At 34.5% G+C, this 23193-nt stretch overlaps 1 protein-coding gene across 2 annotated transcripts in view; it reads right to left on the reverse strand.

Moving 5' to 3' along the window:
• Positions 1-550: 550 nt before the first annotated feature.
• SEMA3C (semaphorin 3C) overlaps positions 551-23193 on the reverse strand; it is a 181724-nt gene continuing 159081 nt past the window's right edge. For both annotated transcript variants that reach the window (XM_025449263.3, XM_025449262.3), the window contains exons 14-18: positions 21383-21424; positions 18044-18201; positions 9377-9444; positions 7030-7160; positions 551-3347 (exon numbers count right to left, since the gene is read on the reverse strand). In XM_025449263.3, the coding sequence (XP_025305048.1) occupies positions 2937-3347; positions 7030-7160; positions 9377-9444; positions 18044-18201; positions 21383-21424 (810 nt within the window). In that variant the 3' untranslated portion in view covers positions 551-2936. The remainder of the gene's footprint in view (positions 3348-7029; positions 7161-9376; positions 9445-18043; positions 18202-21382; positions 21425-23193) is intronic.

A 23193-nucleotide genomic window follows, 5' to 3' on the forward strand; every position in this document is an offset into this window, starting at 1 on the left:
ATAAGGAAAATATTACGACATCTATTGGATAGTTATCATGTCATATGTTCTATTCTAATACTCCACTGGTATGAACTTGGGCAGACAACTAAGGCAAAGAGAAATTCAGTAACTTTTCCGAGACATTACACTTGGATTCAAATCCAGATAGTCGGGCTCCAAAGCCCAAGCGTTCCTACACTATACCCATGTCTCCCCGCCCCACCTCACTGTCAGACACAACACAGTCTGGATAACTGAATGTACAAGGCCGCTTAAAGAGAAAACAAATATGAATTTGCTCACATGTATGTAAAATATCACAGAAACACATATAGAAATTGACAATCCTGGATGCTTCTGGGGTTGGGACTTGAATGAATGAGGGATAACGGTACAAGGAGAGTTTTCCATGGATCCTCTTCTGGAAGTTTTGAACTTTGAAATACTCAGACACATTATTTTCACAAAAATGAATAGATAAATAAAAGAATAAATAGAATTTTTAAAAGTTTTATCATGTCAACAAGCAATTATATATATACAACATTGAAAAGAAAACTTGAAGACATTCTTGGGGAATTCAACATGTTTTATTTTGCCAGGCAAATGATTTCCTCAATATCCAATTAAATATTAATACACTAACTACATTTAGTTTATTTTCTCATGGAGCAAACATTCACCGTAATGACAGTTTCATCATGCTAAAATCTATCCACAAACCTACACTTTGAAAAAAAGTGCATTCCTAGGAAATTTTATGTACAATACAAATGGAAAACATAGTAAATCATCAAAATGTCAAACTACACAAAACAAAACTAATTAACCACCAATATTCAGTATACGTTGACATTATTTTGGAGAAAGAAAATTTTCTTTACATTTGGCAGTCATGTTGAAGAAGAATTTCTATAATTTTAAAAGAAAAGTAATAAAAGTATATACAATTGAATAATATTTAAAGAAGTTATTAAATAGCACAAATAATATTACAAAACTAAACACCCTTATTGTCTATCAGTGTGTGTGTACACGAAGCAAGGGGACCTGTGTAGTTTATGCTATTCTCTGACTCTAAAACAATTGTACTTTAAACTCTTTACATAGAATAGATTGGCCATAAACCCTGAACATGGTTTTGGCCTTCCATCGATACACATTTTTATTTGTGCACCTAGCAGGCAAAATATTTGTATAATAAACTGCTTTTGAGAATACTTTGGAATCGTGCACATTTGGAACAATAGCTTTTATTCATTAGCTTATTTTTGCATGAACATTATTTATATTGTCTATTTTAACTGCTATGTTTGCCCTGCACTGAGGCCTCCTCTTATAATACCATAACTTACCACCACTTAAATAATAAATCATATTCTTAGATTCTGAGCAATGATTACATTCATTTTGACAGTGATTTTAGTTCTTGAAGCTTAAATGCTGTGGTGCATAAAAAGGTAATTAAGTCTACCTTGCCTTCTTTGTGGACTGTTAACTACAAATAAAATTTTATGCTGGATTTTGAGTAAGTATATGATGCAATTTCTGTTTGCACCTGGAAGCATGAAAATTTTTTAAAAAGTAAATAAAGTGAAAAAGCAAAAATTGTGTTTTTGAAGGAACTATAACAACACCAAGAAATTTTTCCTATTCCATCTAATTGCTATTTGGAATAAAAGGTTCTATAATAAATTTTTTTCTAATAAAATGACCCAATCTTTAAACAATTAGAAGAAAATTATTTATTCATTACAAAATTTAGCACATTTGTATTTATATGCTAGTGAACATAATACACCAGCATTCTTTAAAAAAAAAGTATGTCAATTTTTGTTCATATTCGAATTTTTTTCATTTCTCCACAAAAGGCGCACCTCTCCAGCACACACTAAACATCATCTAAAAAAATGAATTGGTGTCTTAAAAATCTTATGATATCTGAGGTTGATAAACCAAAAAAAATGTGAGTTAATTATTGAAATTAATTACTGATGTTAAAAACTAGTCATATTTTTAATAAACAGCTTTCAATAAAAATGCATTTCTTTATTTTTCCCCATTTTGATAGTTTCACCTCTCATATACAAGTTCGATATTTCATTTTTTTCTTCTTATATTGTTTACTTTGCCACACAGACTAGAAAATTAGAACAAATACAGTAATTAAACAGTGTAAGATTATATTCTCTGAGTCTATAATAACTTAAATAACTTCCAAAAAAAAGTGCTTTTGTTTGGAAGATGATAGCATAAGAATATAAACTTAAATGTTTTGCTGACATAACTCTAATCAAAGATGTTTATGGTGAGGGTCATTCACTTTATCTTCCTAAAAGAAGGAAACAAATATCAATAACAAATATCAGCAATTGACCATTTTCTATAAAAAACATTAATATCTTTCACTGGAAGCATATAAACTGTTCACTTTTCTGGATGAATCACTCATGTTTTATACAACTTTTAGATGCCCTCTTTCTTGACTTGTATCTATTCTACATTTCTTTTGACATGTACTTACACAACTTTTACAACATAAAAGTTGTGAACTTGACATTTGTTTTCATATATAAAATCACTGACAATTCCAAATCTAAGCCCCTAAAGCAAAGAAGAAAGCTCATAGGGTTATGGCCCTCATTCAATTAAGGGATATAGGAATTTTAGTTTTATAGCCGCCATATTGATTTTGAAGAAAAAGTAAATACATAAATAAAATCTGGGTTAAGTTAAATATTTATATGCACCATGAGGACCATGACATGTCTAGTGCTAGTCAATATCATACAAGAAAATGCATGCTCATTTCAGTTCACGTAATATTCACTTTAGGAGTGAGTAACACCTTCCTCGGGAATTTCCATGGGTAAAGCACAGGTTCTTTGCTCAAAATTGGATCACTGAAGACAGACCATTCTTTCCTGGAAGCCTAAGCCCCAAGGAAGAGAACATTATGACTCTGGCAACTGATTCCTCCTGTTTCTGCTTTTCCGGCTATTGATGAGCGCTTTTAACTTGCCATAGTCCCCTCTTATCTTCTGTGACTCTTCGTGTTGATGATGCTGCCGAGTGTCTTTGCAGTATTGATTAATCATCTGCATTTCTGAGTGGCTAAATGCCCCCATGATGTCCTTTGTGTGGAAAGGTAAAGCCCTCACAGAGCTGGCCCAGGTCCATGGGGACCATTTGTCTGTCACAACAGCCACCATTTCAGAATCTAAAACTTTAAAGTTGATCTTGGCTATGGTCTGCTTGAAGCTGTTTTCTGTTGCAATGCAGTGATACAGTCCTTGGTCAGAATCTTGAACGGAGCGGATTAGAAGTCCTTGTGAAGTGGCTATGATTCGTTCATTCAACTTGACCTAAAAGAGAGACTTGTCAAAGACCCAAAATCTGACTCTATGTCTTCTAAAAAGATATGAGCAACATATACAGAGTATCTCTGAACTTTCAAATTTGGCAAAAGCATTGAATACTGATTAGTTTCCCTCTTAGTGAACATAAATTTTTGGCCCGTTCCATTGACTGGTTTGCAGAGGAGATCTCGTTTTAAGAGCACTGATTCTATTAAAGAGAGGGTGAAGTTATCACCCATGTTGCCAAATATACCTTAACCATTCCCTTTGGACATGGCTTCTGCACATATAAACATAGAGTTTTGGTTGGATTCGGAATGTGAATCACAGTCAACATACATAAACAAAATTCATGGATAATTTAAAATATCTATTTTGTCCTGGAGCTCTTGCTTTTAATTGCAGCAAAAAAGCTCTTTTACTAGTAAAATCATAAAGCCACAGTTAAATGGTTGAATTTTACCATTTTTCAATGATGAATGGATATTCTCCTAAATAAAAATTGAAATAATTCATTACTTTATTAAAGAAGTAAGAGAACTCGAAAAAAATCATATAAACAGAGGCAGAGTTCTGTAAACTATCAAAGGTTTTTCCTATTATCCCAAGCTAAAGAATAACTAAAAATAAGCTGACATGCCATCATCTTCCAAATCTTCTGAGTGGTTTTACTTTCCAAGGAAAGGTAATAAAAAGCTATGAGGTTAATATTTAATTATTTTACAGCCTTATCCTGGAAAAACTATCATATGTTGGATATTAGTTACATGCATGAAATCCATCTTTCTTAAAGTTCCAGCTATAGTACTATTCACAAACAGACTAGAAACCTAAGTGGTGAGAAGTTCCTTGCCAAGGGTGGGTACTCTGGAATGCTCTTTCACTGAGGGGGAAAAAAACAGACCCGAATCAAAATAAGGTATGGAAGATGTTTTTATAAATGGTAAATTTCTGTGTAAATATGAATCTAATTATTAATGAAACAAAATCAAAGATAGATTGTTTTAAATGAAAAGTAACCCCTCCACAAAAGCACAAAAAGGCAAAGTACAGTATTGAGATACAGATAATAGAACAGATCTAGAAAAGGGAATTCAGAAAGAGGGACTGAAATATATGAGGCAAAGTTTTGGTGTTAATTTGACTTTTAAAGTTTAAGTGTGCCTCAACAATAGTTTCAATCATGTAGAAATGCATTCAGAAACAAAAGGAAGGAAAGCTTTTCTATTTGTGCAAGATTAGGAAAGATTTTGGAGACCAGGTTTACAAATCCATCTAACACATATATAGTACTTGACACAAAATTTCATTTCTAGGAATTTGTACAGAAGCTATACTCAGAAGTGTGCAAATGTTCATTTACATGATGTTTTTGATAAGAAGAAAAACAACCTTAAGCAGTAGATAGCTTAAAAAAAAAGGATATATTCATAGAGTGGAACACTATGTAGCCAAGAAAAATGTTAGCTATATATATACTGATATATATACTGATATTAAAGTGTATGTGTGTACATCAGAGAGAGAGACAAAGACAAAAATAGGAAAATTATAGAGAGTATTTGGAGGAATACATTATGATTGAATATATAATTCTTGGTAGCTCTATACTCTAGGAAGTATGAGTAAATATTGAAGTGGAGGTGAGATCTTTTAGTTTTCACTTTATGTAAATCAGTATGAAGTATTTACATATTTGTGAGCTTTTACCATCTGTCCTACAGTTTTTTTAAAGTTCAATATTTGCATATCATTAACATGAGAAATGAGCATGTGTTTGCCTAAACTACTAAGAACAAATTAGGATAAATTTAATAAGATAGTAATAATTTGTTCAACTAAATTTAGAATGAGTGGAATTGTGTTCTCTAAATTCTGGATAAGTAGATTCACATAGTTGTATTACAGTTAATTTTTCCATAGTCTTATAGCATTATTATATGTTCAAAATTGGGAGAAAAAGCAAGACAGTAATAATTGAGTCTCTACCTTCTCAAGCATTCTGAAATAAAACACTAGAAATATTGCAAAGGAGATTCAATCATTAAATCTATTACTCATTCCATTTTTAACTGCGTTTATTAATTTCTGTGGCATGTATTCAAGCTTGTGTGTCCTCATTGTCTGTAATTCAAATAATAGAAAATGCATTCACTTATTGCATGTTATTCTATTTAACTTTTTAGTGAACTAAAGAAAAACATTTTCTTCATGTTATGCAATCCCTGTTTGAGTTTTAGATTTCCAACTCACATATGAACACACAAAACTCCTCAGGAAGGAGTTCTGGAAGGAGCTCTGGCATATGGCCTATCATATCTGTATGATAATCATCATCACACATTATGACTTCTACCCTAGGTTACTTTGTAAGGCAACTATGATTACCATTTACATCCATGCCAAAGAGTTGAAAATTAATTGGACTGTAGAAATTTCAAGACCTCTTTGATGACAGATTCTTGTGGCAAAGAAAACAGATCTCAAATAAACAATAATTTGTTCTTAATAAACATTTTTTAAAAGATGTTTTTAGTATCATAAAATTCTGGGCCAAGAAGGGGCCAGAAGTTCAGCTAGCTCCTCTTTCCTCCCAATGGTTCCATCTCTTATTGAAGGGGTCATCAGCCTATGGTTTTATATTCTAGTGATGGGGGACATACAATTTCCTAAACAGCTCATACTGTCTTCAAACAGGCAGGTCTGACTTGTAAAGTATTTTCTCATATGGAGCCAACATGCATTTCAGCAACTTTGATGCAGCGTCTGTGTTCTATAGCTTGGGATTGTATCCATTGTAAATATCCCCAAAATATTATTTAATACGTAGTCCCCAAAATGCCCACAACTGAAGAATATACCCTAATGCAGAAGGCTGCTTTGCTCCATCAGACTTTATGCCACTCTTAATAGCATCACATCTTAGACTACCCTAAGGCTTTATATATACATACAGATTTTCTTTCTTCTTTCTCAGGTTGTCAGAACAACCTGATATCAACATTATGGAGTTCATTATCTATAATATTTCACCCAATGCCATTTTACAATGCTTCCCCTTTAAAACAGCCCTTTCTGATCAGTGGAAAGGTTAATGTCAGTGTCCTTTTATTTGAAAAACTGTTTTTCCATATCACTGAATAAAGTCAATGGTCCCATAAACAATGATTCCATATATTACCTAACCAAAACCCTAGAGTAATGGATAATAAAGCAGAGGAAACAGATTACCACATAGCAGAAATATGCTCTTTAACCATAAAAGTTATGGTTTAGTGTAATTTCTTGCTGAGGAAAATTGAACTTTTTTAAAGCCCCCTTTTATCTTGTGAATCACACAAAGGTGCTGCTGTGCAAGAACTTGGCTTCTGGTTTTGCACACATCTTGTTTCTTTTACAAATGCTTCCTCCTATCAATAGTTCCATCTGGAGTGTCCAAGCTCTTGTTTCAATCACCGTGTTACAGAGGTGAAGAGGCAGCAAGGATTTTGAATTAATTCATCAGCTTTACAGACAAAGGATTTTAAAGAAAGTGGCACTCGTCATCCCAAAGACATAAAAAGATGTTCATATGCTTTTTTTTTTTCATATGCTTTTTTTTTTATGTTTGATCTGAACCTCACTGAGGGATGGTGATTCAATGTCTTTCTAAAGCCCTGATTGATTACTGCTTATGTGTGTTACTCACCTCTTTCCTCCTATCTTTGTCTTTCTGTAACAGCCACTTGATAGATGCCTGTGGAGACTTAGGAGCACACTCGAGGAAAGTGGTGTTATTTTTTACTCCATACTGAACAATTTCAGCTGCATTTCTATATGCTGGAAAGCAAAAAGCAGAAAGAGAGAGAAGAGAATTTATAATATATTGTCTTATATGAATGCTTATTTCTCTATAAAATTATCATCACCTACAGAAGTCCCCCCCAAAGGCAATCTTTGCTCATTTAACAAGCAGACGATTACACATTGTTTACTGGTTGTGTTTAACCTAAAGGGAAAGGAGAGAAAGACATAGGGAATTGATGTTTATTCGAGAAGTACTCTATACCAAAGACTGTCCTTAACATCACATTGAACATTTAATTATTACAATATCCTTACAAATTAGTTTTTCTCTGCTTTTCAGAGCTGAACAAACTGAGGCTGTGAACTATTAGGAAATATACCCTACTTGAAGAGTTAGTAAGTGCCAGGCATTATAAAACCAGGTTCATCCATACTCAATGTAGTATAGATGGAATTCAGAAGCATCAGGAAAAGTCAGAAAGCAAAGTGTGGCTGTAGCGGGAAGTAGTGGTTGAGAACACAGTCTTTGGAATCAGAGGTACTGGAGGCAAAATTCTGACTTCACCAACACTGGCTGTGTAACCTTAAATAATTTACTTGAGCTTTCTGTGTCTCAGTTTTACTTGGCTCTAAAACATGGATTATGTCTTCATCCAGGTTCTTTACCGAAATTCTTAATTCAGGAAGATCATTTAGTATAATCATGTGGTTGCTTAGACGTGAACAGAATCTTCATTCATAAAATGGGGATAGATAATAGACCTGACTTTAGTACAATGTCTTAAGCATTTAAATAAGATAATCCATTAAAAAAAGCACTTGACTCAGGTTCTTTTTTTTTTTTTAACTGAGGTTCTGACACAAAGTCAACATCCATGTTTGTTCATCATCACCCCCCACTGACAGCTCTACTACTATAGCTACTAGTGTTAGTAGAACTTGCACACATATTTATAAAATATTCAGTAAACATATAAATGGTAACCTGGATTATTCCCTTAATTAGATGCATGGAACTAAGCAAGATGTTACAATTTTCTCCTTATAGTTAGTGTAGTTGGTAATGATTGTCAGTCTTTATTAAAGAAAGACCCAGACTCAAACATATTAGCAATAGCAGTCTTGGTGTTAATTATTAGCAACAGTGCATTTGTAGCTCCTTCATGAACCCAGAGAGCTCTGCCCAAAGATATTTTGTTGGTGGGGTTGAGGTGGAGGGGAGAATATTAGTGGAGAAAGTATAATAATGTGGTATCTTCATGTCAGGATGGGAAGAAATGGGTTAGATTCACTGTAAGACACAAGGCAAGATTGTCAAAAGTATTGCAATGGTTATAAATTATAAAACCCGGGCACTGTAATACAGCCATGTTCAGAGCAGGATTATTTACTGTAGCCCAAAGTAGAAGCATTCCAAGTGTCTAGTAGAAGCAATCCCAAAGTAGAAGCAATCCAAGTGTCTAGTGGTAGATGAATAAATAAACAAAATGTGATATATACATACAATAGAATGTTTTCCCATTTTCAACAGAAAAGAAATCCTGACACATGTTACAACAGGAATGAACCCCAAAGAAGCTCTGAAATAAGCCCGTTACAAAAGGATAAATATTGTGTGATTCCATTGATAAGAGAGAGGTATTTAGTAGTCCAATTCATAGAGACAGAAAGTAGAATGGTGGTGGCCAGAGGCTGGGGAAGACAGAGTTGGTATTTAATGGGTATAGTTTCACTTGGAAAACATGAAGAGGTTCTAGAGATGAATGGTTGTACTGATTGCACAACAATGTGGATGTACTTAATGCCACAGAACTGGACATTTTAAAATTGTTAAAATGGTAAACTTTGTGTTGTTTATATTTACCACAATAACAAAAAACAAACAAGGCACAATTCTATTTGTTCTTCAGTAGTAAATTTTTGAAAAAGCACATTTTTTTCTTAAGAAAGAAGATAATAGCTTTGTTTCTTCAAAAAGAAAATAGTTAGGAAAATCTATAACTGACATCTACATGAAAGACCGAGGCAACTAACATCTCCAAGGTACCTGTATTCACAGACATTTGTTTTTCCTACTATATATATAAATAACATTTAATTTTTAATTTCCATATGAACACCAAGAATCTTCATAGTGAATCTTTCTTTAAAACATAAGATGTGAATTTATTATGAGGTTTTCCTCCCTTAAATGTGATGTGGAGCATGGCTACTCTTTACCAAGTCTGAGCCTTGCTCAGTCTTAATACCTTTTAGATTAAATCCTCTGCATTGAGTCAATGGATTTCCATGTCTCACGTCTTGTCTTCGGCTCCTCCTATAGGTACAGAGACATATATAAAACTGGCTCAGAATTAATATCGCCAATTACACCACAGTTAAAAGATTGTATTTTTAATTTTACAGTTTTTTAATTGTTTAAGGTTTCAGAAGGAAAAGAGGTCTGATATACAACACAACTATCTGGCATTTCTTGTTCAAGACTTCCATGATAGGATGGGTATTTCACCTTGTTTTCATTATCAATTAATTCTGTCCCTCCCTATCTCTACTACTGGAGATAGAATGGCTATGAAATTCCTATTAAGTGCATTTCTGGGGTAAATGCTAGATTCCAAATTAACAGTGTAAATTTTAGTTCAGAGATATTCAGCAAAAACTTTCTAAGATGGAAACATCTAGAGCATAAACTCACTACCATCTTCTTTCTTACAATTTTTTCTTGAACAAACATAGCTTTCTTACAAAAGTCAACATTTCCTAACATTTTCCTAATATATTAAAAATTTTCTGAAATAAGTGATAGAATATGGACATTTAATATAAAGTTAAGCAAAATTGTTCATTTACTAGAATAAGAATTTTCCTTCAATTTTTTACTATGAAATATACCAAGCCTACAGAAGGAGTGGAAACATGAGTACAATAACTACTGGTATACTGAGATTCGTAAAGTGTTAAAGTTTGCCACGTTTATTTTTTTTCTCACATGCAAGTATTATGTTGAGTATATATATAGAATATACTCTTTATTCACATGTATGAAAATCTTTAGAAGATAAGTTGCAGACATGATAATGCTTCATTCTTAAATACTTCAGCATGAACCTTCTAATTTCTCTACATAAAGACAGTATCACTCTCTTACTAAATATGACTATTCGGTAATATCACACAATACATACTTTATATTAAAATTCCCTTAATTACCTCTGAAATATCCCTCATGGATTTTTAAAAGTTTATTCGGGATTGAAAGTCACTCATTGCAGTTTAGTTGGTATGTATCACCAAGTTAAGCATTTCAAAATTTAGTTACAGTCTTTGTAAGTTGGTCATTATTTAAATCAAACTTTTAAATTATTTGAATACTAATTAATTTCTGAGTCTTAAATTAAAATATATATATATATATATGTTACTCTTGTATGACACAGTGAAACAAATCAAAACAGAGCAACTGAAATTCTCTTAGCAATAAATCATAGATATGAAGATTGCTATAAGAGAGAAGGAAAACTGAGGTGCTTGGGTGGCTGAGTCAGTACACCTTCTGACTCTTGGTTTCGGCTCAGGTCATGGTCTCCCCGTGGTAATATCAATCCCTGTGGCACAGTTTGGAGTCTGCTTCGGATTCCCTTCCCCTCTGCCCCTCCCCAAGTCATGCACACACTCACTCTCTAAATAAATAAATAAATAAATAAATAAATAAATAAATAAATAAAGTCTTTAAAAAAGAGAGAGAAGGAAAAGATCCTCTCCTTAAATATTGAGAATATAGGGATAAATTGTTTACTATCAAGGCTGAGTATATATAAATAAGTATATTACTTAATTGGGCTAGCTGTTAAGTCTCAACATTTTTACCCTTACAGATAAATTAAAATATTCAGTAAGAAAAGCAGAAATATTTTTTTTTTTGAAAAGCAGAAATATTAAAACCACACAGGAATTATCTAATTTACAAAGAGAAACTAATCTCAAAGTCATCAATAGCGAAAAAAAAATCATTTTAAGGTCATAGCAAATAGTATTGTGTGTGTTCAATGGCTTATATACATCTATTTATGGAAACAGCAGTATAAAATTTTGTGTCATTTATGTATTATTTTCCCAAAAAAGTCACATAATCCTTATTCAATCTTATATTTCTAATACAATACACACACAAACTAGTGGAAGTTACTCCTGTCTCAGGAAATACAATTAATGCTGTACTCTAGAACAGCTCCTATATCAATCAGGTTTTTACTGCATTGCATTTGCTATATTTCCAAGCCACAGCGCTATTTACTACCAATCAACTTGTGAGTGCACTATATTTTTGAACACCACGTGAGAGTTCTTGTGGCTGAAGCAGTCACTTTTCAGCCATCCAGAGAAGCACTATCATTCCCAATGGCTAAATTAATTGTCCTGTGACCAGCACTATGTTACGTTTTACATAGCTGGGCAACCTGAATTTACAGTACCACACAGCTTCCAGACCTTCCAATACAGAAAAACATTATGGCTTGGCCTAAATGATGAGAGCAGCAAGACAGCTATCTGAGATTTTTTGTATTTGTTGATTCCCTTTAGGATATTCATCTACCACTGTGAAAGCTGGTATGCACAGTAATATTATATTGCATGTAGAATTTGCAATTTGAGCTCAAGTTACCAACATTTTCTTCCTTATGGTATATAATCTTTTGGATAAACAATGAAGTCATTTTGTTCTTGTATATAAAACAGATATCTACTTGAAAATTGAACTGATTATCTTGTCTTAGAATAAAATTTAAAACTGTGCATCTGAATCCAGGAAAAGTACCATTTGAGATTAAACTGCAATATTTGGTACAAATGCACAAATATTTAAGATACTTGAGAATGAAAAGGAAAATTGCTTGCATTATTTGCTATAAACAAAATTAAAAAAGAGAGAAACCACTGAGTCAATGATATTTAACAACTTTATTATATCAAAGCATAAACTCATTGATTTCCAAGTATCACTGTAATTCTGTTACCATACAAAGAACATGTTTTTGGTTTTCATTCCAATGAATTCTTCCAGGTACTCTTTGTGTTCCAGATAGATAGACAGTGCTATCAACATAAAACTAGGTAAGTTAACACTATTAAAGAAAATCAGTGTGGAAAATACAAGCAATTTTTTATTATTATTGTTTAATCATTAAAAATATTATATATGAGAATTTAGGAAATAATTCAGCAAACATGTTTTACATTCACTATATGTTTAGGTTTTAAAATAATTTGTAGAAATTAAATAGTATAAATATTTGTAATGAAACTTTCAATGTGATGGCCAAAGATGGGTGTGAATAGGCCACAAATAAGATAGATGACACATAGATGATGGATATATAGATAGATGATTGATAGATGATAGATAGAAGATAGATGATAAGTAAATAGATAGAAAGATAGAATATTTTTCAGCTTTTTATGATAGAATTAAGATACTGCTAGAGATTCAGATTGCGCTTCAAATGATAACTGCCTCCTCTTTCAACCCATGTTATTTTTTCCCTGTTATGCTTTTTTTAAAAATTTCAGGTGTACAACATGATGAGAGGATACACCACCTGAAACTAACATAATATCATATATGTGAATTATTTCTCAATTAAAAATATATATTTATCAGTGAAATGACCACAGTAAGTCTAGATAACATCTGTCCCCATACATAGTCACAATCTTTTTTTCTTGTGATGAGTACTTTTAAGATCTACTCTATTATCAACTTTCAAATATGTAATACAGTCTTTATGCTGTACATTGCATCCCCATGACTTAATTATTCTATAACTGGAAGCCTGTGCCTTTTGATCCCTTTTGTTCATTTCTTCCACCCCCTACCCTGCCTTTGGCCACCACAATCTCCATGAGCTTGGTTTGTTGTTACTTTTAAAATTCCACATATAAGTGAGATTATACAGAGTATGTCTTTCTCTGACTTATTTCACTCAGCATACGCCCTCAAGGTCCATCCGTCTTACAGATGGCATGATTTATTCCATTTTATGGTTGAATAGTATTCCGGCATGTGTGTATGTGTGTGTGTGTGTGTGTGTGTGTGTGTGTACCCTTACTCAGTCATCTGTTGAAGGACACAGTTGTTTCCATGTCTTGGGTATTGAAAATAATGCTGCAATGAACATGGGGGTGCAGATATCTTTTCAAATTAGTGTTTTTGTTTTTTTCAGATAAATACTCAGAAGTGGAATTGCTGAATCATACGGTAGTTCTATATTTAACTTTTTTTTTAAGATTTTATTTATTTATTCATGAGAGACAGAGAGAGAGGCAGAGACACAGGCAGAGGGAGAAGCAGGCTCCATGCAGGGAGCCAGACATGGGACTCGGTCCCAGGTCTCCAGGATCATGCCCCGGCCTGAAGGCGGTGCTAAACCGCTGAGCCACCCAGGGATCCCCTATATTTAACTTTTTGAGGAACCTCCATACTGTTTTTCATAGTGGCTGCACCAAGTTTTCTCACCAAAACTTTTTCCACATCCTCTCCAAAATTTATGTCTTATATATTCTCTTTGCTCTGTAGTCATACCTAAAAACTCATTATCAAGACCTACATCAAGGAGGTTAATGCCTATGTTTTCTTCTAGGAGTTTTATGGTTTCAGGTCTTACATTCAAGTCTTTAAAACATTTTGAGTTAAGTTTTGCCAATAATGTAAGATAATAGTCTAGTTTCTTTCTTTTGCATGTGGCTGTTCAGTTTTCCTAGCATCATTTCTTGAAGAGACTGTCCTTCCTTGTTGTACATTTTTGCCTTTTTTGTTGTAAATTATTTGACCATATATGTATAGATTTATTTCTAGGCTCTCAAATCTGCTCTGTTGATCTATGTGTCTGTTTTTATGACAATAGCATACTGTTTTGATTATTATAACTTTGTAATATAGTTTGAAATCAAGGTCCCTGATGCTTCCAGCTTTGTTCTTCTTCCTCAATATTGCTTTGGCTATTTTGTGATTCCATACAAATTTTAGGATATTCTAATCCAGTGAAAAATGTCATTAGAGTTTTGGTGGGGATTGTATTGAATCTGCAGGTTGCTTTGGGTAGTATGGCCATTATAATAATACTCATTTTACTACTCCATGAATGTGATTTATCTTTCCATTTATGTGTGTCTTCAATTTCATCAATGTCTTGTAGTTTCAGTGTACAGGTCTTTCACCTCCTTGGCTAAATTTATTCCTAGGTATTTTATTCTCTTGATGCAATTGTAAATGGGATTGTTTTCTTAAATTCTCTTTCTGATAGCTCATTATTCATGTATAGAAATCCAACAGATTTTTGTGTACTCACTTTGTATCCTGCAACATCACTGAATTCATTTATTAGTTCTAACACCAAGCCAATGATACTTGGTTTCATACAAGGCATGATATTTCATAGTTTCAGCTCTTTGTTGATTGTAAGAATGTGATTATTGTGATTAATATCATGATTTGTAGGGCAGCCTGGGTGGCTTAACGGTTTAGCACCTGCCTGCAGCCTAGGGCGTGATTCTGGAGACCCGGGATCGACTCCCACGTCGGGCTCCCTGCATGGAGCCTGCTTCTCTCTCTGTCTGTGTCTCTGCCTCTCTCTCTCTCTCTCTGTGTGTGTGTGTGTGTGTGTGTGTGTGTGTGTGTCTCATGAATAAATAAAAAAAAAATGAATGTAAAAAAAAAATCATGATTTGTGGCATTAGGATGACAATGTGAAATCTACCTTTATTGTTTTTTAAGATTTTATTTATTTATTCATGAGAGATACAGAGAGAGAGAGAGAGAAGCAGAGACACAGGCAGAGGGAGAAGCAGGCTCTACGCAGGGAGCCCAATGTGGGACTCAATCTCGGGACTCCAGGATCACAACCTGGGATGAAGGTAGGCGCTAAACCAACCAGGGATCCCCTGGAATCTACCTTTAAATATGCGTATTAGAAAGGATAACTGGGCTTGTAGTTAGAGGGAGACTATGAGGACAAATGAGTCAACTCATATTTTAGCAGAAATGTCTAAAATGTAAAAATATCTCAAATATGCAATGATAGTCTATATATAGTAGGGAATTTTACTTGAGAAATATTCTTTGTTTGTTGAATAAAAATGCTTGTTCACCAAAGCCAAGGTCTGGAAGTTCTGCAGGGAAGGAGTACTAATCTCCAATTCCTCCACGTTATAGAAGAGGCTGGTAAGCCTAAAGGACCATGGTAGTGTTCACTCTGTGATGTTCATATCACTTTCTTTCTTAGAAAGTGTGGTGCTTTGGCTGCGTTTAGCATTAAATCTGTTTAATAGATAGAATATTGCATTCCGGGTGTTAGATATGCCAACTTTTAGAACTCTTTCCCAAGAAAAATGTGTTGCCTTACAAGCAGTTATGGTAATAATTTGTAAATATCACTGCTGTTGTAATTAGGAGCGTAACACAAGTATGGTTAAAAGTTGCCAGCAATGGCTACAAAAACCATTTAGTTGAGATTACATTTGGAATTTGCTTTCCTCATCCTTTGCGTCCAGGTTCAGATCTCCAGTACAAGCAAAAGATCTCAGGGTAACGAGGTCCATAAATTTTATGTGAAAATCAAAAGAGCCTCTAGACTTCCTGCCTAGATCTTAAAATGACAAAGAAGGACATGAATCTTTGAACACAGATACTAAAAAATACTCTTTTAAAGAAAAAAAAAAATAAAGAATGTGAGTTCTCTTCACATTTCATGTCTTTAAAAACAAAAAACAAAAAGACTTTCGAATTATCCAGCCCAGGCCTCACCTGTGTGCTCCAAATTCACATTTTTGTTTACTCAACCTCCCCACTTGAATGTCTACCTCACGGGCACTGTTGGCATCATCTTTCCCTCCACGTACCTGCTCCTCGCACAGTCTTACCTTTCTCAGGAAGTCACATCTGCATATGCTCGGTTCTGAGAACCTGGCTCATGCCTGAGTCCGCTATTTCTCTAACGTCCTACACGTAATACACCAGCGCATTCTTTGAGCTCCCTCCGGAATCAGACCACTCATGCTGCCACCTCCACCCCTGCCTTCCTGTGCGAGCCGTCCTATCTCACCTGGAGCGTGCAATGCCCTCACTGCCTTGCGACTTCTCTCCTCTCTCCTCAGCCACTTCCTACCCAGGGCTGCCATCTAGGCCAAACCAAACCAGATGGGCTTTTCAAAACCAAAGTCAAATAATATCACTCATGTGCTCAAAGGCCCTCAGTAGTTTTCCATTTCACTCTAAATAAAAGCCTTCAGGGACGCCTGGGTGGCTCAGCGGTTGAGCGTCAGTCTTTGGCCCAGGGTGTGATCCCGGGTTTCCCGGATCGAGTCCCGCATCAGGCTCCCTGTGAGGAGCCTGCTTCTCTCTCTGCCTCTGTCTCTGCCTCTCTCTCTGTCTCTCATGAATAAATAAATAAAATCTTTAAAAAAAAAGCCTTCAATGATTTACTAAGGCCGAAGTCAACTGTCATTCTGACCTCATTTCTTCCTCCCCTTCTTTTTTCTCATTCCATGACAGCTCCAATAGTCTTGGTGATGTTTCTTGAATAATCTTGACACACTCCACACTCCGGCCTTAAGGACTGCTGGTTCTTTTCTCTGGAATGTTATTCTCCAGATAATGCCTTGGTGCCATTCCTCATCATGCTCAAGTCCTTGTTCAAATATCACACCCTCAGAAGGACCTCCCCTGGCCAACCCATTTACCATTGCTATTCCCTGCTTCCCAGCATCCCCTATCTCCCTTCTTTACCCTTTTTAAAATTCATAGATTTTATCATTATTTCATATACTAGGTTTCCTTATTTATTTTCTGTCTTCTCCCTCTAGAATTTATTATCCCTCGGGGTAGAAATTTTTGTCTTTTTGTGGTTATTTTTCATGTTATATGCCTAGCTCTATCTAGAACATTGCCTGGCAAATAATTGTCCCATGATAAAAAACTGTTGAACTTATAGATAAGAGTACCAGTACCAAGTACCATCTTGACATGCAGAAGTGCTACGGTTGCTTTAATCTGTTAAGGTCCTTAAAGGCCAATATCTCTAACAGAGCATAAAGAAGCTATAAACACCAGCACCCTCATGATTTTATTTGAAAATCAGTAGTGCTTCTGGCTGGTCCTATTTGCCTTCTCCTGTGGATTCTAATTTTGTTAGATTTCGGCCCTGCCAGCCGTCATGACTGTAGATGGCTGAGTCTGGCTGTGATCCTGGCTGCCCCTAAAGTCTGCATTTCCTTTGTTCTATAATCTGTGTCACTACTGGTGGTCCCTTCCAATTGGTGGAAGTTGGTTCAGAGTTTCTCATCTAAGTCTCTGCTTGAATAAAGGGCACTCAGCCTCAGGCTGCCTTACTCTCTCAATCTGACCAGCAAATATGCCCTCACCATTTTAACAAGCAAGAGCATGTCATCGAGATTCTGAAAGCAATTCAGCCTACCTATTTTGGAGCAATGTTTCAGTTGCCTGAACTAGGACAAACACCTGAATATAGGAGAATTAAACGGCACAGGGAAACCCTAGGAAGGGAGGATTTAATGAGATATAGAAGCATTTAAAAAAAAAATCAGGCAATGTGAAGAATGTTAAATGCTGCTTGAAATATTTGATGGGTCACAGGGGGGAGTTGTGTTGCTAGAGAAGCTTTAAGAGGAGAAACAAATTTTTTGAAAGTACAGTATTCCCACATATCTGTGAGAATCTCAAGTTATAAAGCACAGCCATTTACTTCATTCAATGACTACAGATGATGCTAAATAAATCTACTACTTCTAGCACCATTTTTAAAGAATACTGCAACAGAATTTTTTTTTTCTAATATTGTGGAGCCCTGCCCGATTGTCTGGTGACATCAATTTTGATTTTCAGCTGAACATTTGGTACTTACCGCTTTCCAGTTGGGTAGAACCTAGAGCAAGAGTGGCCATCCCAGGCACAGTAAGGGTCCCTTGCCAGGCAGCAGTCAGCACAGGCTGTACCGTAGATGTGGCATCGATGCAGAGACACTTGGGAAACCCCTTCATTGGAGCTCACATACAACTGTTGCTGTTGGAGGAATGATTATGATTTATTTCAGATGTGGACGTTAAAAGAGGACTTTCAGCAGGAACACATTGTAATATATGTCTACACACTCTTAGATTCATTTTAAAATGGACTAAAAACAAGAAGCAAAGTACAGAGGGTATGAAAGCCAAAATAAATAGAATTTCCTAATGTTAATATGCCTATAATATTACCACTTTCCTGTTAAAAAAAATATTGGAGCCCTATGTAGAATGGCAATACATTTGAGACAGTGGGATTTATTGTTCTCTCAGATTTGAGCTAATATATTACAGATTTAAATTATGATGTTTGCTTTATTTTCTGAATGCACAAGGCAGCTTTCTTTTTCTTCAAATTTGGCAACCCACCACCTTGTAAATTTGAAAAAGTCAAGTCTTAAATAAAGGGCATTTTTAAGTTTAGAAAAAAAGGCACACTTAGTATTAGATAAAATTTAAAAAAAAACATTTTTCACATGCCTTTGAAAGTGACATATTACTCATTAGAGTAATTTTTAAATTACTTAGAAGAATATCCGTATTTATATTTAGGCATGTCTTAAACTTTCTGCGTGATCAAGTGGTCTTCAGCGTCCTGAGTCATAATAAAGATTTCGCTCTCTTTCATTTGTAGAGTATCAAGAACTTCTTATGATACTGCTCCAATTCTCTTATCCATGCTTAGATTGGTTCTCAGGAGTTGAAAGGGTAAGTTTCTAACTGATGCTTATTTTAGAAAGAAGTGATACTGTATAATTCAGGTTAGTGGAGAATCTCTTAGCTGGAAGTTGAATATATTCACATGTGCACACACACACACACACACAGACACCTATACATATTCACCTATATACAACTTAAAATTCAAATGAATACGAGCACCATTGGTCCACCGGGTTCTGGAGGCAGACCTCGGGCATTCCCAGCTCAATATGCTGTGTAACTTTTCTGAATCTCAGCTTCCTTTTTGGTGAAACTGGGATAATGTAGTACCTACCCCACTGAGTTGTTTTAAGAACTAAATGTAAGGGCTAACTCCACATTAAATGCTTAGAATAGTTTCTGACTCCTAAACACTCAATGAATGTTAAATAATATAGTAGAATAAATTACCAATTAACAAACTATCAGCTTATGCATTGCCAATTCTAATTAATCATTTGAATCACATCTCAGTCTACTGTTTAACAAAAAATATTTTATTCCGATCAATTAATTTTTCGGAAATTGGGCTGAAAATGATTGATCCCCAGTTGAGACATTCAAACTATATAAAAAAAACCCCTGCACATTTTGACAATAATCATTTCTTTAGGAACATTTCTAATAAGTGTTTGTTGAGTACATAAATAATATAATGAATGCATCAGCTACATTAAATAAGGAATCTGTTATTTAAGGGAAGAAAACAGGTAATTTCACTCTAGAAATTACCTTTTATTAATCTAACTATTTTCTGCTGTATGGAATGCAAGAATAAATTAGGGAATAAAAAAGCACAAAATAGAAAATAAAATAATTTGAACACTAGGGAAGATACTAAATTCATGGCATTTAATATACTTAGAATGCCACTGGCAATTTGTACTTCTTTCTCGCTGCAGGAATAATGTAGTATGCAGTTATGCGAATGAGTTCCCCAAAACTCAAATAATTACCTACCTTGAATCTAATGATTGAAAGTAACATATTTAATTACAATATAAGTTGTTGAAGACAGATTTAATATTCAGTCTCCTGTGTGTATATGTGTGTTGCATATTGCAAATTAATGGAATGGATTATGAGCTCTGAGCACTCCAGCTGGATTACAACTTGAATTGTGACATGTATCACTGTAATCGTATACTGGACTACTCGGCCACACAAATGGCTCTGTGTCCATTTTTAATTTTGCTCCTATACTTTCTCTTTTCATTAAACTACTGTAAACAAGGAGCTTCCCTGCTGACTTCAAAGACTATTCTGACTTGGGATCAGCTCCCTAGGACATTGGGGGAAATGACGAATGGCTTCTTGTTACTTGGGAAAATGTTTGTTATGCACCATACAAACATTTTTACAGATGAGATCGTTAGCTCCATTGTACCCTATTTATTTTTCTTCATAAAATTGAGTCAAGTGAAAAGAGTACGAGACTGACTGTGGAATACTTCTTCATCTGTAACAGACCAAATAAGGTAAGGAACAATAACGTTATGTCATCAGTTGTGCTAACACTTAAAACCTTTATTCCATATTCCAAGAAAAATAAGTCTTGGGCTCTTTACACAGCAGTTACCAAGGACGTGCTTTATCCTAGGCAATTTATATAAATTAACTCATTTGTGAGAAAAGCATTACCTTGTAGAAGCAGAATCTTAGGTCAGTGAAATTTAATGATTTATTCATAATTTATGGACAAGTCGGGATTCAAATGGATGTCCCTTCAGCTCTGAAGCCTACGGCTCCACCCCTTAGAACTTTCTTCCAGAGAGAAGACCGTGGGGGCTGGAGAGGCATATGTGCTGCACAGGTAGAGATTGGGTTTAGGCTTTTCCTTTTTGTGATCCCTGTGTATTTGCACGTGCAGGCACGAATTAGAAGATGAAACATTTCTGATAATCACGGCCAAACATTTCTTTCCTCAAACCCGAATCCTTATAAGGCTTAGATTTGAGACATTCAGATTTTTTTTAATGACATGTATAAACTCTAAGAAATAGTACTTCCTTAGAAATAAGCATAAAAGAATGCATTGCACATTTCAAACATGTGAGAGCAACAGGAACTCAGAAGAAGACTGATTAGTCATTCCAAGCCCCTGAGAATGTTGGTGATGCTACAGCAGTAAGCCGAACATTACACCAAATTCTTCATTCAAAAAAGATCATTTTTATTTTGGTTGGCTTCACACACTGTAATATTTGAGAATATATGATATACAAAATGTTGGAAGATCTTGCTGTATGTATTTAAATATTCGGCTCTTCTGGGTTTTTTTACAAAATAGACCTATTTTGTCTTCGATTAATAGCTTGTAAATTACGCATAAAAATTAAAGGTGATTTTGTGGTATATAGTAAGTCATATTAATTATTTTTCTAATACAAAAATCAATTTTTCTAAAATTACAAAATACATTTTTCATATAGCAAAAATTTTAATAGGTAAAGGAAACAAAAATGCGGTTGTCTTACCTTTTTGGATGAAATTTTCATTGTTGTTATAGGAGCATGATTCTGAAAAATAAAAAAAAAAAACATTGTTAGCTGTTCAAATAATCCTTTAAAAATATTTGCATTAAAAATGTTCTCTTTTCTGTTAAAATTCTGGAAATCGTCATCTCTCTATATATGCACATATACTTTCAAGGTTTAGCAATACTTGTCCCTAAAGTACATTTCCTCTGTTGGGAGTAAGGATGGCTTGTCATACAAATATATGCCCATTTGTTTTTTAAAGTAGTAATTATAACACATTATCAATACAGTCATTAGGGAAAAAATGAAAACCTGAGAAATTTGGAAGAACTGAAAAAATTGTATCTTGGTATATGGAATCCAATGAATAAAACTTAGGCTTGGCTGGGGGTAAGATGCTGTGGAACGTACCCCAGGTTATGCTTCCACAACACAAGCACTATGCATAAGATGCTACCGTGCACCTGCCAAATGTTGCTTTGGAAAGATGTATTAGCCTGAAATACACTTATTAATTCTCCTGCTGCAAACAAAGAAATATTGTTAGAAAATGTCCTCTTTGATAAATGTGAATTAGTAAAAGCATTTATGAATTTTCTGAAATAGTGATCTTTTTTGAAAGTCACTCTATTCATAAACTTTACTTCTTAAATATCATTAGTTCCTTTTAAAAATCAGACTTGTGACAACCTGATCAAAACCTGTGAAGTTTTATTCGAATAACTCAAGTGAGAGCAAGCTCTCAAAATTAACTCTACCTACAATCATTTCATGTTCTGCAAGTGTGTGTTCTTACACAGATTTAAAAGAGAAAATACTGATATTGTCTAAACACTCACTTACAACAGGTTTTGATCACTGCTTAGAAATACACACACACACACGAAAAAATAAAAAGTATTGCAATTTATATCCACCTGGGCTATTACTGATAGCTGTACCTTCAATTCAAGTAAAGGTGGAGGAAGCTGGAAGTCTTTTCAGGAAATATTCTGAATTTCTTTTAATCCAGAGGATTAAAAGAAGAGATTAAGGCTCTGCACTCTATAAAAACAAAGTGTCTGGTTTTTAAAAGTGACCTTGTGATTTCCGCAATATGTATCAGTGTGACACTTCCTAAGGAATCTGTTTCCATTCAAATGCATTATTTCCTCAGGTGCTAATCACAGTGTATCATACACACCCAGTTATTTTTATCTCACTTCAGAAAATATGACATAAACACCATGTTGAAGACAGTAAGTGATTATTTGGCAACTGTGTCTCTCAGTTCAGCCGTATCAATCACTGGCACACGTGTCCTCAAGAAAGCCTCAACTTTTTTAGCCTCTCTCTTGGGCTGACGTCCCCTACGAGCATTTGGACTGACTCTGTTTTTCCACGGAGAGTTTACTCTTCTTGATGATAACACTAGCATAACTCACGTAACAGACCATAAGTAGTTAGCACATGATCAGAGTGACTCACATTTCTTTAAGAGCTTTCCATAACTTACATGTTTGGGTTTGTGTCAAACTCACTTAATGTTTTCTGATTATCAAAAAATGACATTTCAGCTTTAAAAATGAAGTTGTACAATATAGCATTTTTGCTCTCTTCAAGCGAACTCCAGAATAAGGTACTTTATGTTATTTTGGCCAGCCAAGTTGTCTGTATTGAATTGAATGAGGAAAAACTATTTTGTATATAATGCAATTTCAGTTAATCTAGTGAAACCATCAATTCCTTGATAAAGGAAGGCATAGAAAAAGCATTTGAATGTACATAGTTAACATCTTATAAGCACAATATTAACACACTAATCACAA

The sequence above is a fragment of the Canis lupus genome, chromosome 18 (assembly GCF_003254725.2).
Source record: "Canis lupus dingo isolate Sandy chromosome 18, ASM325472v2, whole genome shotgun sequence".
NCBI classification, from domain to species: Eukaryota; Metazoa; Chordata; class Mammalia; order Carnivora; family Canidae; genus Canis; species Canis lupus.